The 16,487-nt window shown below is 40.9% G+C and overlaps 1 protein-coding gene across 1 annotated transcript in view; it reads right to left on the reverse strand.

Moving 5' to 3' along the window:
• Positions 1–16,487, reverse strand: part of mphosph8 (M-phase phosphoprotein 8) — a 67,822-nt gene that overhangs the window by 33,830 nt on the left and 17,505 nt on the right. The window contains exons 3-4 of the mRNA XM_078545471.1: positions 14,726–15,757; positions 10,944–11,046 (exon numbers count right to left, since the gene is read on the reverse strand). Of these exons, the coding sequence (XP_078401597.1) occupies positions 10,944–11,046; positions 14,726–15,757 (1,135 nt within the window). The remainder of the gene's footprint in view (positions 1–10,943; positions 11,047–14,725; positions 15,758–16,487) is intronic.

The raw sequence follows: 16,487 nt of genomic DNA on the forward strand, positions 1-16,487 counted from the left end.
CGAGCCACACAAGTGCCAGGCAATGACCACCTCCAACAAGAGAGAATCTAACCAAAACCCTTTGACGATCAATAATATTACCATCACTGAATCCCACACTAACAACATCCTGGGGGTTACCATTGACCAGAAACTGAACTAGCTATATAAATACTGTGGCTACAAGAGCAGGTCAGAGGCTAGGAACCCTGCAGAGTGTAACTCACCTCCTGACTCCCCAAATACTGTCCACCATCTACAAGGCACAAGTCAGGAGTGTGATGCAATACCCTCCATTTGACTGGATGAGTGCAGCTCCCACAACACTGAAGAAGCTGGACACCATCCAGCACAAGGCAGCCCACTTGATTGGCAACCATCGACAAACATACACTCCCTCCACCACCGACGCACAGTAGCAGGAATGTGTACCATCTATAAGATGCACTGCAGGAATTCACCAAGGCTCCTTAGACAGCACCTTCCAAACCCACAACCATTACCATTTAGAAGGATGAGGGCAGCAGATAGATGGGGATACTACCACCTAGAAGCTCCTTTCCCTCCAAGTCAACCACCATCCTGACTTGGAAATGAACTGCCGTTCCTTCATGTCGCTGGGTCGAAATCCTGGAACACCCTCCCTAACAGCACTGTGGATGTACCTACATCACATGGACTGCAGTGGTTCAAGGTGGCAGCTCACCACCACCTTCTCAAAGGTAATTAGGGATGGGCAATAAATGCTGGCCTAGCCAGTGAAGCCCACATCCCCTGAATGAACAAAAGAAAAATTGGACATCAAGACACCCGATAAAGGCAACTTTATAACACATTACATCGAAGGTCTAACTAGTCTATACTGGTGTTTCTTTTCCACAAGAGCCTACTCCCACTCTAATTCCCTCTTTCCACCATGCCCTTTGGATCCCTCTATCCCCTTGCTCATGTAATCATCAAGGCTCCTCTTAAATGTAAACGCCATCTGTTTGTGGCAAGTACCACAGTCTCACTACTCTGTAAAGACATTTCTCATTTCTTTTTTGAATTGTTAATGGCTGTTAGCTATTAATTTATGCACTCTGGCCTCAACTAGTTGGAAGAGATCCTCCAGATCCAGCCTATTGAAACCCTTCATATTTTTAAAGATCCCTATGGTCTCCTCATGGTTTATTCTTTTTCAAGGCAAAGAGCCCCAGACCTGGTCAATCTTTGTTGATGGTGTTCTCTCAATTATAACAACAGCTGTGAAAATCTTCCCTTGTTCCTTTGACTTTCCCTTATTAACACAATGGTACAATTACCACATTACCTCCAAAGACTGTTAGCCAGGACTCAGCTAGCCATGTTGTGGTAAGGCACTTCTCAAGTGCATTTGAACTGGATAGGGGTAGTACACCTCAAATATTCACCTATGGACTCACTGTGACAACAAATACCCTTGTAGACAAATTTAAACTATATCCCACAATGTTCAGTTAGTTAGTTGGTGTGCTTCACCAATCTGGTGACCTGTGCACTTTGCAAATTGTTACTGGCAATGCTCCAAGATGGCTGGAATTATATGCCAGTCCACATACGACTATCTTAAACTATTAAGTGCATAATTGCTTACCAAAAAATAAATCTGTCTCAGTCTGCTTGTCCCTGCCTCGAATTCTACATTCCTCGTTTTATCCCAAATAGAGGGGTTGCTTGGGTCTACCACACCAAAATAACCATTTTTCCAATGCAAACAAAGGAAAGAATGCTAAAAAAAATGAAATAGAAAACTAGAAATAAAGAAAAATGGCTGCCTTATGGGAATATGATTGACATGTGGTTACTTAGATCAATCAATAAAACTGGAGTTCTCAATATTGTAGGCATACTAAACAAAATTTAGATGTTGCTCCAAATTAAACAGAAACACATCCAAATTAAATAAAGATTATTTTTCAAATCTTAAATGCCACAATACTATAAAATCCATGTTAACAACACCTTTTGAATTAAAACAGCAACAATGCTAAAGCCATATTTGGATTGTGGGATGCACATTAACAGCAATGACCACCTGCATTGATAAACAAAAGCAGACAATGTATCTGAAAGAATACATAACAATGGAATCAAGACACCCATAACTAAGGCTCATTATCACCATGTCCACCCAAGTAAACAAACCAACAAGGAATCAAACCTAGAATAATGCTGCTGCAGTAATCTTGTTTATAAGTAATTAGCCATAGTCCACAAAAGACCATAGGCCTACAGCTGTATAGCACATTAGCGAGATCACACAGTACTATGTACAATTTCAGTCTCCTGAAAGAGGGATATACTTGCATTGGAAGCAGTTCAAAGGTACACCAAGCTGATTCCTGGGATGAAGGGATTGTCTTATAAGGAAAGGTTGAGGAGGCTGGGCCTATACTCACGAGTTTAGGAGAATGAGGTGATCTTATGCAATCGTAAGATTCTTAAGAGGCTTGAGAGGGTAGATGCCTCGTGGGGGTTTGGTTTAAAAAAAATAAGATGGAAATGAGGAGGAATATTTTCTCCTAGAGTGTCATTAGTCTTTGGAATTCCCTTTCACAGAGAGCAATGGAGGCTGGGTCAATGAATATATTCAATGCTGAGTTGGACAGATTTTGATCTACAAGGGAGTCAAGGGTTATGGAAGCAGGCAAGAGTATATAGTTAAGGCCACAATCAAACCAGCCATGACCTTATTTAAACACAGAGCAGGCTCGATGGGCCAAACAGCCTACTTCTGCTCATATCTCTCCCTCCATTTGAGACGGACATAAACTAACAGCCTTCCAACCCAAGAGGCACAAATATTGCACAAATGAAAGACAGGCAGCGTATTCCTTTCGGTAAAAGATTGAATGTGCATTTCAGGGAGTACTCATGCCATTTTTTGTGTGTTTGTTAGACCCGAGAAAAATAAGTGAGCAAAATAATAACAAATCAGTTTCCAAGAATTCATAATACGAAAAAGTTTCAAAATACTTACTGGACTACAAAACACATTCACCTTCACCCCAGTGAAACAAAATGTAGCAACAAGGTCATTATGTCTGCCATGTGAAGGTCACAGAAATGACACAAAGCAGAATTAATGAGCAAATAGGGCCTCATTGTAAAGTTTCCTTGGGCCACAGTTAACATGATAACATGGAAGGTACAAGTAGCAGCATTGTCATGCTTCATTTTAGCTTTATTGATCTTTAATACTGTATGCCTCCTCAGCTTTCAAATGCCTCCACACTCTAGCTTCACTGCTTTAGATGGCCCAGATTTTCTTAGAAACTTGCATCAAATAGCATATATATTTTCAGTGCCAAAAATAACAAAGGAAATTTGCGCACAAGTGATGTATGCCAGTTTTTTCACTATGCCCCAACTCAAGTCAGTCATTAATTTAGCTGAGTCCTTCCATACAAAAAAGGAAGTTCATGTAATTTCGTGCAAATGTGTTGCTTCTCTCGTGGCTGTAGTTACCCCAAGAAATCTACATGCAGTTAGACGTGCAGCAAAGTTAGACCAGTGTTATGATGATTCAGACTGCAGGCAGTTTCTAAACCATGCAGCTCCTCTTTGTAACATTTTTTTGGATCAATTTCTTTTTGACATCGCAGTTTTCACAACAGAATCCTGTGAATCTCTGAACTTGAAAATTTTCAGACCTTTAGCCTGTTCACCATGTTTAAAAGGACAATGAGCTGCCCAATAAACATTCCACATTCAACTTTCTAAAATGGAGGAGGAAGAGAAACAAGGGCCGAAAATCCAGGAAGTAAAGCAACCTGGGAGATCACCACAATTCATTCACTATTAGCCCTCCTCCAACAGAACATACAAAGCACCAAGGTCATACCAGGGCCTGCCAGGGGATCAGCACATGCAGAAAATGCACTTCACATGGAAGAGCAAATGGCCAACTGTGAAATTACAAAAAGGCCTGAAGCCGCAGTCTACGTCACACTGGGTGTTATCAGTAGAGATGGAGGTCACCACGGTCATAATTTTTTTCTCTTTTGGCTCCAGATAGCTCCAACCACCCACCAGAGATCTCTGCAACGTCAACAGCAAAGACAAGCCTTGAAGCATTCATTAAACATGCAGATTGTCCGTGATGCACCTCAATGCAGAGAATCTGGGAAACTGCCAGGAGGTAATGGGGTGATAATTTCTTGCAGGTGTCTATGTTTAGAGCTTACAGTACAGTCTGAGGGAAGCTCCCTTAAAAGGTGCTGAGCACTTGATTGCTCCCACCTTCAAAACTCCATCCCCCAACCCAAAGAAAAGCAAATTGGGATACAGCTCTCAATCATTTGTGGACGGATTCCTGGAGGACTGCGATCACAAAGACTTGAGTGTCTGATGGATCTAATGAAATATCAACCTGAAACGTTAACTCTGTTTTTCTCCACAGATGCTGCCTTAACTGCTTCTAGCGTTTTCTGGTTTTATTTCAGATCCACAGTATTTTTCTTTTGTATTACTAGGTAGCCCTGGCTTGTAATGCTTCTTAGTCGTCGTTGTTAGGTAGTGCTGAACTTGAGTATTGCTGAAAAAAAGAGACATGTCTAAGCTTTTCGTTTTGCACTCATCAGGACACTCACAAGAATATCAATATAAGGGGTAAACACCAATTTACACTATGTGTAGAGAGTGGCATTGGCATGGAGAATGCACCATTGATGGTGACTGACAGTTAACTGCCACACATTGTTTGAAACTTAGACTGCTTGACCCTGATTGGTCAAGACATTGCCCTGAGGAATGAGTCAGCAAATGGCTGTCACCTATTTTGTTTAGCTGAAACAGCTGCTATATACGTACATGTTCTTTCTGTCTGCAAAGAACAGAGCCCTGTGCATTAATTTATGTAGCTTCCAGTATACGCAGATGAGCCACACTGAGCCCAACTGACAATCTTAAATTTGTTGTCAGCAGAATTCTTAGCACATTAAGGTTTATTCAGCAAATGTTGTCCAATTGCAGAATCACATTTAATGTTGGACACTGTGTTTTGAGTTTTGCAAGCATGGTCTGGTTGGGTACGGTCTGTACCCTACCCATTGTAAACAGTGGCTGGGAGACTTATAAAGAAGGCAAAGGCACATGGGATACAGGGTCATTTGATAAGGTGGATTCAAAATTGGCTTAGTTGTAGGAGGCAGAGGGTGACGACAGAAGGATGCGTTAGTGACTGGATGCCAGTGTCCAGTGGCGTACCACAGGGATCTGTGCTCGGTCCCCTATTATTTGTCATTTATATAAACGACATAAATGACTATGTGGGGGGTAGGATTAGTAAGTTTGCGGATGACACAAAGATTGGGCGGGTGGTTAACAGTGAGGTTGAGTGTCTTGGGCTACAGGAAGATATAGACAGGATGGTCAAATAGGCAGATAAGTGGCAGATGGATTTTAACCCTGAAAAGTGTGAGGTGATACACTTTGGAAGGAGTAATTTGACAAGGAAGTATTCAATGAACGGCATGGCACTAGGAAGTTCTGAGGAACAAAGGGACCTTGGTGTGTGTGTTCATAGATCTCTGAAGGCAGTGGGGCATGTTAGTGGGGTGGTGAAAAAGATATATTATCAATCAAGGCATAGATTACAAAAGTAGGGAGGTCATGTTGGAGTTGTATAGAACCTTGGTGAGGCCACAGCTGGAGTACTGTGTGCAGTTCTGGACGCCACATTATAGGAAGGATGTGATTGCACTGGAGGAGGTGCAGAGGAGATTCACCAGGAATTTGCCTGGGATGAAATATTTCAGTTATGAAGAGAGGTTGGATAGACTTGGGTTGTTTTCGTTGGAGCAGAGAAGACTGAGGGGCGACCTGATCGAGGTGTACAAGATTATGAGGGGCATGGACAGGGTGGATAGGGAGCAGCTGTTCCCCTTAGTTGAAGGGTCAGTCACAAGGTGGCATAAATTCAAGGTGAGGGGCAGGAGGTTTAGGGGGGGGAAATGAGAGGAAAAACTTTTTTACCCAGAGGGTGGTGACGGTCTGGAATACACTGCCTGGGAGGGTGGTGGAGGCGGGTTGCCTCACATCCTTTAAAAAAGTACCTGGATGAGCACTTGGCACGTCATAACATTCAAGGCTATGGGCCAAGTGCTGGTAAATGGGATTAGGTAGGTAGGTCAGGTATTCCTCACGTGTCGGTGCAGACTCAATGGGCCGAAGGGCCTCTTCTGCATTGTGATTGTGTGTGACCTGCTGTTTGATACGATCTGCCAGACTTTGGGATGTACATACCTAGCATCACACTGGCACTGAAATTCATATACCACATTACTCATTTGTGTGATAGGCAGAACATCTTTTTGGCTTGACAGCAGCATCCTGCTAATGGTGAAAATCACTCGTGTTGCTACTGCATAGTCGCAGCGTGAAACAGCTAGCTTCTCCTGTTGCTCAAATTTTTGAGATACCTTGCCCTTCCACAGTCATCTGGCACTTTTCAGGGCCAAAAGTGACGGCCTTCAGCCCATTCATGAGTTTGCATGATATACAGCGCAAAATGATCTGATCAGGGTAACCATTATCCTGCAGGATGCCTTTGATGCTTCCTATTTCAGCATCAAGCTTGCATGGTGAGCAAATGGTTCGGGCCATACTTACAAGGTTGCCGATAAGACCGATCTTATAGCATGTGGAACTGCAGGAATCCCAACCCGTATAATGACTAGTGAAAGTAGGCTTGGAGTTGACAATCCCCTGGCAGATTTCTCAACTAGTATGTCAAGGAAGGGGAGTTCATTGAAATGCTCCATTTCTTGGGTGAATTTGAGTGTAGGATGGAGCCCATTAAGGCATGGATGGGAATTGTTACATGCAACTGCAGATTTAAATATAGCAAACGTATCAGCCACATATCGGAAATATACGAGGGGTAGGTTCATTCAATCGAAGACATGATTCTCATGGAACCCAACAAAGATGTTTGAGAGAACTGGGCCTAGAGAGGACCCCGTAGCAACACCATCTATTTGGGCATCATTCAAACCAAACTCAACTGCGGAAGTTGCCAAGTTCACAAGTTCTATGAATACTGATTCACAGTGGTGACGGGGTCTAGATCGCTATGATATGGTGCTGCAGCCCAAATATCTATGGCTTCCTTAAGTGGAACATTGGTGAATAGGCTAGCAATGTCAAATGAGCACATGGACACAGCATTGCTATCAATATGCAAGTCCTGTATGGCCTTCGTAAATGTGATGCAGTCCTTCACTATGTGTGGGGAAAACTTGGTCAAAACTGATTGTAACAATTCCTCCAACCATTTGGCCAATTCATGTTGTGCATAACCAGTCATAGATAAGAAGGGGCATCACTTGTGTACCCTGGGCAGCCCATACATAGCTAACCGTGAGAATGAACCCTGTCATATATCATGTGGTAGCTCATCGCTCTTAAACAAGCCCAGCAAACATTTTTCAGCTTACTTTCGAGCAAGGCTATCCGGTCCTGTTGAATAGCCGTCACTTTCCCCCTGAAAATTGCCCAGTCTACCTCAGATTGCCCTGGAAGGGCAAGGTAATCAAAAATTTGAGCAACAGGTGAAGCTGGCTGTTTCACACTACTGCTATGCAGTAGCAACACGAGTGGTGTTTGCCACTAACAGGGTGCTGCCGTCAAGCCAAAAAGATCTTCTGCCTATCACATAAATGAGTTATGTGCTATATGAATTTCAGTGCCAGTGTGACGCTAGGTACGTACATCCCAAAGTCTGGTGGATCATATCAAACTGCATGTTCCAGCTGCCATTCGCAATGGGCAGGGTGCAGACCTTTGGAACCAGCCCATGCTTGAAAAACTTAAAACAGCGTCCAACATTAGATGTGATTCCACGATTGAACAACATTTGCTAAATAATCCTCAAAGTGCTAAGAATTACGCTGACAACCAATTTCAGATGATCAGTTGGGCTCAGTGTGGTGCATCTGCATGTGCTGGAAGCTACATATATTAATACACAGGACCCTGTTCTTTGCAGACAGAAAGAACACGTACATACATTGCGGCTGTTTCGGTTAAACAAAATAAGTGACAGCAGCCATTCTCTGGCTCATTCCTCAGGGCAATGCCTTGACCAATCAGGGTCAAGCTGCTTGGTTTAAATTTCAAACAATGCTTGGCAGTTGACTGTCAGTCACCATCAGTGGTGCATTCTCCTTCCAACCAATCAGCACTCTTCACATACATTAAAATTTCTGTTTTCCCCTTAAATTGGTATTCTTGAGAGCGTCCTGATGATTGCAGGATGAAAAGGTTAGACATGTCTCTTTTTTCAGCAATACTCAAGTTCTGCAAAGCCCTTTAATGAAAAACTGGAAGACAAAAAGGCAATCACATTGCAGAGGCAAACCTTAAGTTTGAACCTGTGGTGTTGCTTTCAGCCTTGTTGGGGAACAAGCGGAGGAAGGAAGGCTACCCTAGCTGGCTTCCTCTCTCTACCTTGCCTAAAATTGTGTGGCTAGCAAACTGTAGCCAGAGGACCCTCATTTGAGTATAACCAGTCTGCATTTGGACCTGCAAAGCCGGCACCAGTTGGTGAGAACTTCCACCGGTACCAGTGGCCTGCCTTCACACATGAGAACTCCAGGTCGACAACATCGAGACCCTGTGGACTTTCTCCTTTATTTTCTTTTTACACCTATTCTCTAAAGCCCATTTCTGCAGAGAAACTCGGTTTGTCCTTTGTGTGAGTGTATCTGTATGTGTGCTGCAGGAATTCTTTAAGAGGTAGATCGTTATACTTCCCGATTACAATTGTGTTAACCAGTTTTTGAAGCTTGTTTAAAAGAAGTTTCATTGTATAATAGATAAATCATTTGAGTTTTTTTGAAAGAAGGCTGGTCAGACTCTTTTCTTCTGGGTACTAGAAGCATTGAACACATATTTCGGTTCTGTCTTCACAAAAGAGGATACAAATAATTTCCCAGAAATGTTAGGGAACCAAGGGTCTAGTGAGAGAAAGGAATTGAAGAAAATCAGTATTGGTAAAAAAAATGGTGCTAGAGAAATTAATAGGGTTAAAGGCTGAAAAATCCCCAGCGCCTGATAATCTACATCCCAGAGTACTAAAGGAAGTGGCCCTGGAAATATTGGATGCATTGGTGGTCATCATCCAAAATTCTATAGACTCTGGGGTGGCACTGTTTAAAAAAGGGAGAGAAAAAACAGAATTATAAACCAGTTAGCCTAACATCAGCTGTGGGGAAAATGCTAGAGTCTATTATAAGAAGATGTGGTAACAGGACACTTGGAAAGCATTAACGGGATTAGACAAAGTCAGCATGGGTTTTTAAAAAAGGAAATCATGCTTAACTAATCTACTGCAGTTTTTCTGAGGAGGTAACTAGTAGAATAGATAAGGGGGAACCAGTGGATGTGGTGTATTTGGATTTCAAGAAGGCTTTTGATAAGGTCCCACACAAGAGCCTAGTGGACAAAATTAAAGAACTAGGGATTGGGGATAATATACTGGCACGGAATGAGAATTAGTTGACAGGCCGGAAACAGGGAGTGGGAATAAATGGGTCTTTTTCCGGGTGGCAGGCAGTGACTAGTGGTGTACCACAGGGATCAGTGCTTTAGGCAAGCTGTGTGTAGGGGCAAACACATGGCAGATGCAGTACAACAGGGATAAATGTGGAGTTATATGCTTTGGTGTGAAAAACAAAGGCAGAGTATTACTTAAATGGTGATATATTGGGAAATGTGGATGTATAAAGGGATCTGGGTGTCCTTGTACACCAGTCAATGAAAGTAAATAGGCAGGTGCAGCAAGCAATTAGGAAGGCAAATGGTATTTTGGCCTTCATTGCAAGAGGATTTGAGTTCAGAAGTAAGGGTGCCTTACTGCAGTTATACAGGGCCTTGATGAGGCCACACCTGGAGCATTGCATGCAGTTTTGCTTTCCCTACCTAAGAAAGGATATACTTGCCAGAGGGAGTGCAGCAAAGGCTCACTAGGCTGATACCGGGGATGGCAGGACTATCATTTGAGGAGGGATTGGTTCAACTGGGCCTATATCCACCAGAGTTTAGAAGAATGAGAGGGGATCTGATTGAAACGTATAAAATTTTAACAGAGCCAGAAAGACTGGATGCAGGGAGGATGTTTCCCCTGGTTGAGGAGTCTAGAGCCAGGGGCCACAGTTTCAGGATACGGGGCAGGCCATTTAGGACTGAGATGGGGAGAAACTTCTTCACTCAGAAGGTGGTCAACCTGTGGAATTCTCTACCACAAAAGGTTGAGGAGACCAGGTCACTGAGTATATTCAAGAAAGAAATTGATCATTTTTTGGATATTAGGGGCATCAAGGGGTATGGAGAGAAAGCGGGAGTATGGCATTGAGATAGAGGATCAGCTGTGATCATATTGAATGGTGGAGCAGGCTCGAAGGGCCAAATGGCCTACTCCTGCTCCTAGTTTCTATAGGCAAACAATTGGCCATTTCACTGAGAAAATTAAACATTTAAATTAATGGTACAGCCTGCGGAGTAGTGGGGCTTGATAATTCACACACTCCTCCTATCCCAGTTGTCACAGTTTCCTCCCACCTATCTATTTTCTTTTATGTTTGTTTTAACATTCTATTTAACGAGTGTTAGAAAAGCCAATTATTTTTTACCATATTTTCACGTGATCTACTGTGAAATTCTACTTCCATTACTACAACTATTTCCATTAACTATTTAAAAAGTAAAATATTCACACATGAATCCACATTATTTCATATATATGTCAGGCAGTCTTTTACAAATGGAGTTCTCCTTTAATATGCTAGCATGAATATTTTTTAAGTTTTAAAACTGACATATTTGACATGAAAACTTATGACTGTCATCTGAAGGCATAGCAAAATGACATTCTAGTGTGTACCACCTTATAGTGCATGTGGAGACCATTGGCAAAAGGCACATTCTTTACAAGTACTTACTGCGGTCCACACTTTGTTCCTTTCGCCCTTTGTCCATATCCAACTTATCAGACACTTCTCTGGGTGCTTCACCTTTCTTTCCAAACTTCTCTCGGGAAACAGACTAGAAAAATAAATACCTGGCTATAAATGTTATTTACATTTAGGTTGAAAATACATAATGTATGGAACAATTGAGTTTGTTTTTAGTTTCAGCTTTAAGTGAGAGATTGGATATTTATTTCAAGGCTTTAGAAAACTGGAAATTTGCCACCATATTCATGAAAGGGCTAGTAAATTAAGATTCTGAAACATGATTCAAGGGGGCATTTTGTTTTTTTGAATACTCATTCTATAATCAGCTGTTCATAATCTCCCAAAAATTAGAGAGCAGCTCATGCAAAAATGTATTCAACAGGGTAATTTTACCACATTAGACAATATATTTACAAATTGAACATTTTTACTCAAAATCAAATTTTATATTCTTTTTTCCGCTTTCTGTAAAATCTTCACTCTGTAATATATTTCCGTCCTCTGGTGGTTTCATCTTGTTTTGTTGCGCTAAAGACAAATTTAGACTGAAGTCATGAGATGGCAGCCACGCATCATAAATAGAAAAGGTTAGAAAATATTTGCTTCAAATAACAAACCCCATCCACATTCCACAATAGCTGCTCCAGATACGCCTAAAAATTATTTCCATTAATTTTGACTTGCACTTAGAAACCATCATTAGAAATAGGCCATTATATTCTGCTAATATATGCCTGTTCTCAATGGGCAGTAGGTAGTAACACAACAAATTGCATTGCAGACAGGTCCACAATCTTTTATGTTGCAAGTTTCTGTCTCAGCAAAGATATCAATCCAAAGTCAGATGTTTCCCCAATGGGAGGGGAGGATAACTGTTGGCACAGTCTGCTTCATCACCTCAGTCTGACCATCGATAGAGACACAGTGAGAGGTGTAAACAAATCTTCATTTAATAATCTAAGCAATTTTTTTTTGTTAACTAAACCTGTGGAAAGCTAATGGGTGGTAAGGACACGTTCCAATATCATGACAGAACATGAATTCTGATCGCACTCTAAATTAGTTGAAGTTTGTAGAAGGTGGTAGCAAGAGAAATTAAGGATATTGGAGAAATTGATCCTTTGGGTAATGATGGTATGCATTATAAATCCAACAATGGCGGCCGAGGGAAAGGCAAAAGTATATGACATTTCAGAGTAGCATTGGTCACTGGTATGGATGAAAACACACCTCAGGGCTCATTAGGCGGATGGAACAGCTGGTCTAAGTGCTGGTAGAAGCTGAGGAAGGCTGGCTAATTTTACCAACTGAGTAGAAGGAAATATGATAAAAGCAAAATACCGCAGGTGCTGGAAATCTGAAACAAAAACAAAAATAGCTGGAAAAACTCAGCAGGTCTGACAGCATCTGTGGAAAGGAAGACAGAGTCAACGTTTCAAGTCTGTTATGACTCTTCATCAGAAGAAAATACGAGCTTGCCCAAACCTTAACTGTTGGACAGACAGCAACAGAGTTAATGGTGGACATAAAAATATAGATATTGATGTTGTTTAGGATTATCATAAATGTGGAGAAAGAGACATTGCACATAATGGGGATGACTATGTAAACACAGGAGGGAGAACCACTGAAGGAAATGAATTGTCTGCATTGTGACAAGTAGGAGAAGAATCATGAGAGAATAAGGCCACGGAGGTAGACGTGTAGAAAAAGATTTACAACGACCTACTCTTTGTTTAAAAGGTGACTGAAACGGGAACTTTTAGCTAGACACATCACCTAGCATTCAATACAGGAAAAATACTTCCATATAATAAAGCTACTCAACTATTGTAAATGAGCATGGTAACAGTAGTATCGTTAATGTCCCAAACCAAAATTTTTCTAACATATAACCAACATGCTCTATGAAGAAAAATATGAAAAGTGATAATTTTCATTAGTCAATTATTCATCACACTATGTTGCAAACCCATTTGCTAAGTTTTTCATTTAATTTATTTAAGTATATCAGGTTCATAAAGTCAGGCCTTACATATCCTTTTGGGATTGATGATTTAAGTAGGTACATGATAACATGAACAACCTACACTGTATCCTTAATTATTGACTCAAAATTTAGAACTGTATTCCCAGAACATGCATAAGGAATAAAAATTGATAATGAGGAATAAAAAGCTTACAGGAGTGCTTTTACATTAATTAGGAAAGCCTAGTTGATCACTTGTGGTTTTACATACCTGGAACCAAGATCACATGCAGGAGGTAAAGAAATCAGCAGATAATTGGACTTGCATGCAGACATAACTTAATCCCCATTTTAAAGACATACATTATGTGATTAGCAGCCCCATTTATAAGAGAAAATACCTATGGATATTGGTCAGTGTAATTATGCCATCCAACCAGTGGTGGCACTGCATTGCCTTCACCAAGCAGGTGGAGGGTGGGGTGGTGGAGGAAAGAGGGAGAAGAGAGGATCACTTACAAAACAACAAATTTACATAGGTAATTTTCATTTATAGAAAGTTTGAATAGAAATCTATATGGGAAGCAATTGAGAGGAAGTGCACACAGTTTTTTTTTGATATATGCAATACAGAATGTATTGGGAACACACCTCGGGAAGTTCCCCTCCAAGTCACACACCAACTTGATTTAGAACCATATTGCCATTCCTACGCTGTAGCTGGGGCAAAATCCTTGAAATCCTTGCATAGAAGCACCATGGATGTACTTAGGGGATAAGGTCTGTAATGGTTCAAGGCGGCAACTCATTACCACCTTTCGAAGGTATATTAGGGATAGATAATAAATGCTGGCCTTGCCAGCAACACACATCCCAAGCTTAAATAAATAAAAAAGATTCCTTCAGAATGTCACAGCAATAATTTCAGTTTGATAATCTCGCCCTCTGCTGACTAAATTTGGATTATTGTTGTGCATACACTAAGAAAAAGAGTTAGAGATAGACAAAGAATGATCTTTCTAAACAGCCTTGAAAACTGGATGAGTGCACTGCCAATGATGATGATTCGTGGCTCCAGAGCAAGATTAACATGGAGGCCCATGTTCACCAATGCCCTCTTAGGGCATGATACCTGAACAGAGAGAGAGGTACACTAGGAAGATAGTTGATTCATGTCCAACTTGAATAAGATGTTCTTGTTCAGTTTATGAAATAAGACCATAAGACCTAGGAGCAGAAATTAGGCCATTCGGCCCATTGAGTCTGCTCCGCCATTCAATCATGGCTGATAAGTTTCTCAACCCCATTCTCCCGCCTTCTCCCTGTAACCTTTGATCCCCTTACCAATCAAGAACCTATCTATCTCGGTCTTAAATACACTCAATGGCCATACACCAAATGTTTAACATCTGGTCCATGCCATTTTACAATTTAGAAGTATATACCTGAAATTGACATGTCCTCACCAGATATCCTCCGTTATACTTCCAATAGGAATCACAGGAAAACTGTTAGTTACAAGAACCCTTCTATTCTCCAATCCTTTGCATCTAAATCTTAATTTCTTATTTGCTGCAAGACCTGAGAATGGCTGGCTCAGCATAAAGTAATAAGTAAATATGGGACCATTCTGGGTCTGTATTAATTACTTTAAGTGTCTAAATCTCTCTACAGCTTTAAAAGAAACCCAAGTGACAGACATTCCACTACATTAGAAAATGAGCTAGTGTAACTTTGGCTTATTTCTGCTAGCATAATTTACTCAATTCATTGACTGAATCAAAAACTTTATGCTTACTTGGCTTGGGGTTTTAACTGCTTCCAGTTTCTCCTCAGTATTTGTTGCAGAGTAGTTTGGTTTGTCTGTCTTCACATTTTCTTTAACTTCAGAATCCAATCTTAACTTGTCAAAGATACTCGGCTCAGCGAATTGGGGTGGTTGTCCCGAAGTTGTTACACTAGATTCAGAACCTTGAACCACCTTCTCAGTTCCAGAAGGGGGGGAACTGTCAGTCACATTATGTATTTTGCTCAATTTTATCGCTAAGTTTTTCACAGAATCAGGTTTAGGAATGGCACTGTTTTCACCATCTCCTGACTTTCTGCCTTTGGCCTCCATCTGAAATTTTGGAACCTTAATTTCAGTTCCATCTGATTTTACAGATGATACATACTCCTTTCGCTTCTCATGACTTTTGTGTTTCTTGTTATGACTGTTATTCTCCTTATTTATATTTTTCTTCTCTGAATAATCATCTTTCTGATTCTTCTTCTGTTTCTGTAACTTCATCTCTTGTTTGGAATTATCTACTTTGTCCCTCTTCTTTTTCTTTTTCTTTATCTTAAGCTCATGGTCATCTTCATCTGAGCTAACCAGAGATCTTTTTGGTGTTGCAATTATGTCATGTCTTGCTAATCCCTTAGCTGTTTTCTCAAATGTTGGATCATTAGAATTCACATTTTTCCATTCTTTGCTTTCACCAGGGCTTAGAGATTCAGGTAGCAAGTCAACTTGTGTGACTGGTTCCAATAAAGACCTCTGTGAATCAACATGTTTTTTCTTCAGTTTCTTAGATTCTGTTGAACTCCTTTTCTTTACTTTACCATCTTCAGCGGTCTCTCTCACATTTTCTGCTGAGTTGTCTCTCTGTTCTTCACTATTTGACCTGTTGGGTTTAGCTCTTTTTTCTATTTTAGGGCTGTCATGTTTCATGTCCTGCTCAGTTTTAGATTTTTTCTTCTTTTTAGTCTTCTGTGGGGAGATTTCTTTCGCTCCTCCATAATCATCAGCAGACTCATCTTCAAAAATATCTTTGTCTAAGGTAAGCTTCTGAAAAAAAAAAGTAAGCACTGATGAGATGAGATAGCAAAAGCATCTATCAAGTGAAATTATCTCAAGAAATAATTACACCTTCAAGGAATGTGTCTGATTCTAGCCAAAGAGTTATAACAACAAAGGCAGCCAATTATCTTCATTCCAATGTTCTTTACATTATTTTTCTACTATTTTGGTTCTTGCTGACCATATTTGCTTTTAATTGCAGTATTTAGTGGGTCAAGGACAGGAAGGTCAGAGTGGGAACAAGGTAGTAACTCGAAATGACGGGCAACAGGAGGCTCAGGGTCATGCTTGTGGACTGAACAGAGGGATTCTACAAAGTGGTCACTCAGTCTGGGTTTAGTCTCCCCAATGTAAGCAGTGAATACAGTATACAAATTAAATGTACAAGTAAATCAATATCACTTGGAAGGGTGTTTGGGGCCTTGGCTGGTGAGAAGGGAGGAGATAAAGGGAAGGTACTGCATCTCCCACGCTTACATGGAAAGTTGCCATAGGAAAGGGAGTGTTGGGGGTCACTGAGAAATGGTCTCACAGAGGGAATGAGTCCTTCAGAATACTGAAAGGGGGAGATGGGCTTGGTGGAGGTATCACACTGGAAGTGGGGCTCAAATTCTTGACCAAATGTTTCCAATATTTTCTCTTTTCCTTTCGCATTTCCAACATCCACACCGACAGTAATGTAAAAGTAAATTAGTGTCTTAATCTACAATTCACCAAT

The sequence above is a fragment of the Cetorhinus maximus genome, chromosome 7 (genome assembly GCF_964194155.1).
Source record: "Cetorhinus maximus chromosome 7, sCetMax3.hap1.1, whole genome shotgun sequence".
NCBI classification, from domain to species: domain Eukaryota; kingdom Metazoa; phylum Chordata; class Chondrichthyes; order Lamniformes; family Cetorhinidae; genus Cetorhinus; species Cetorhinus maximus.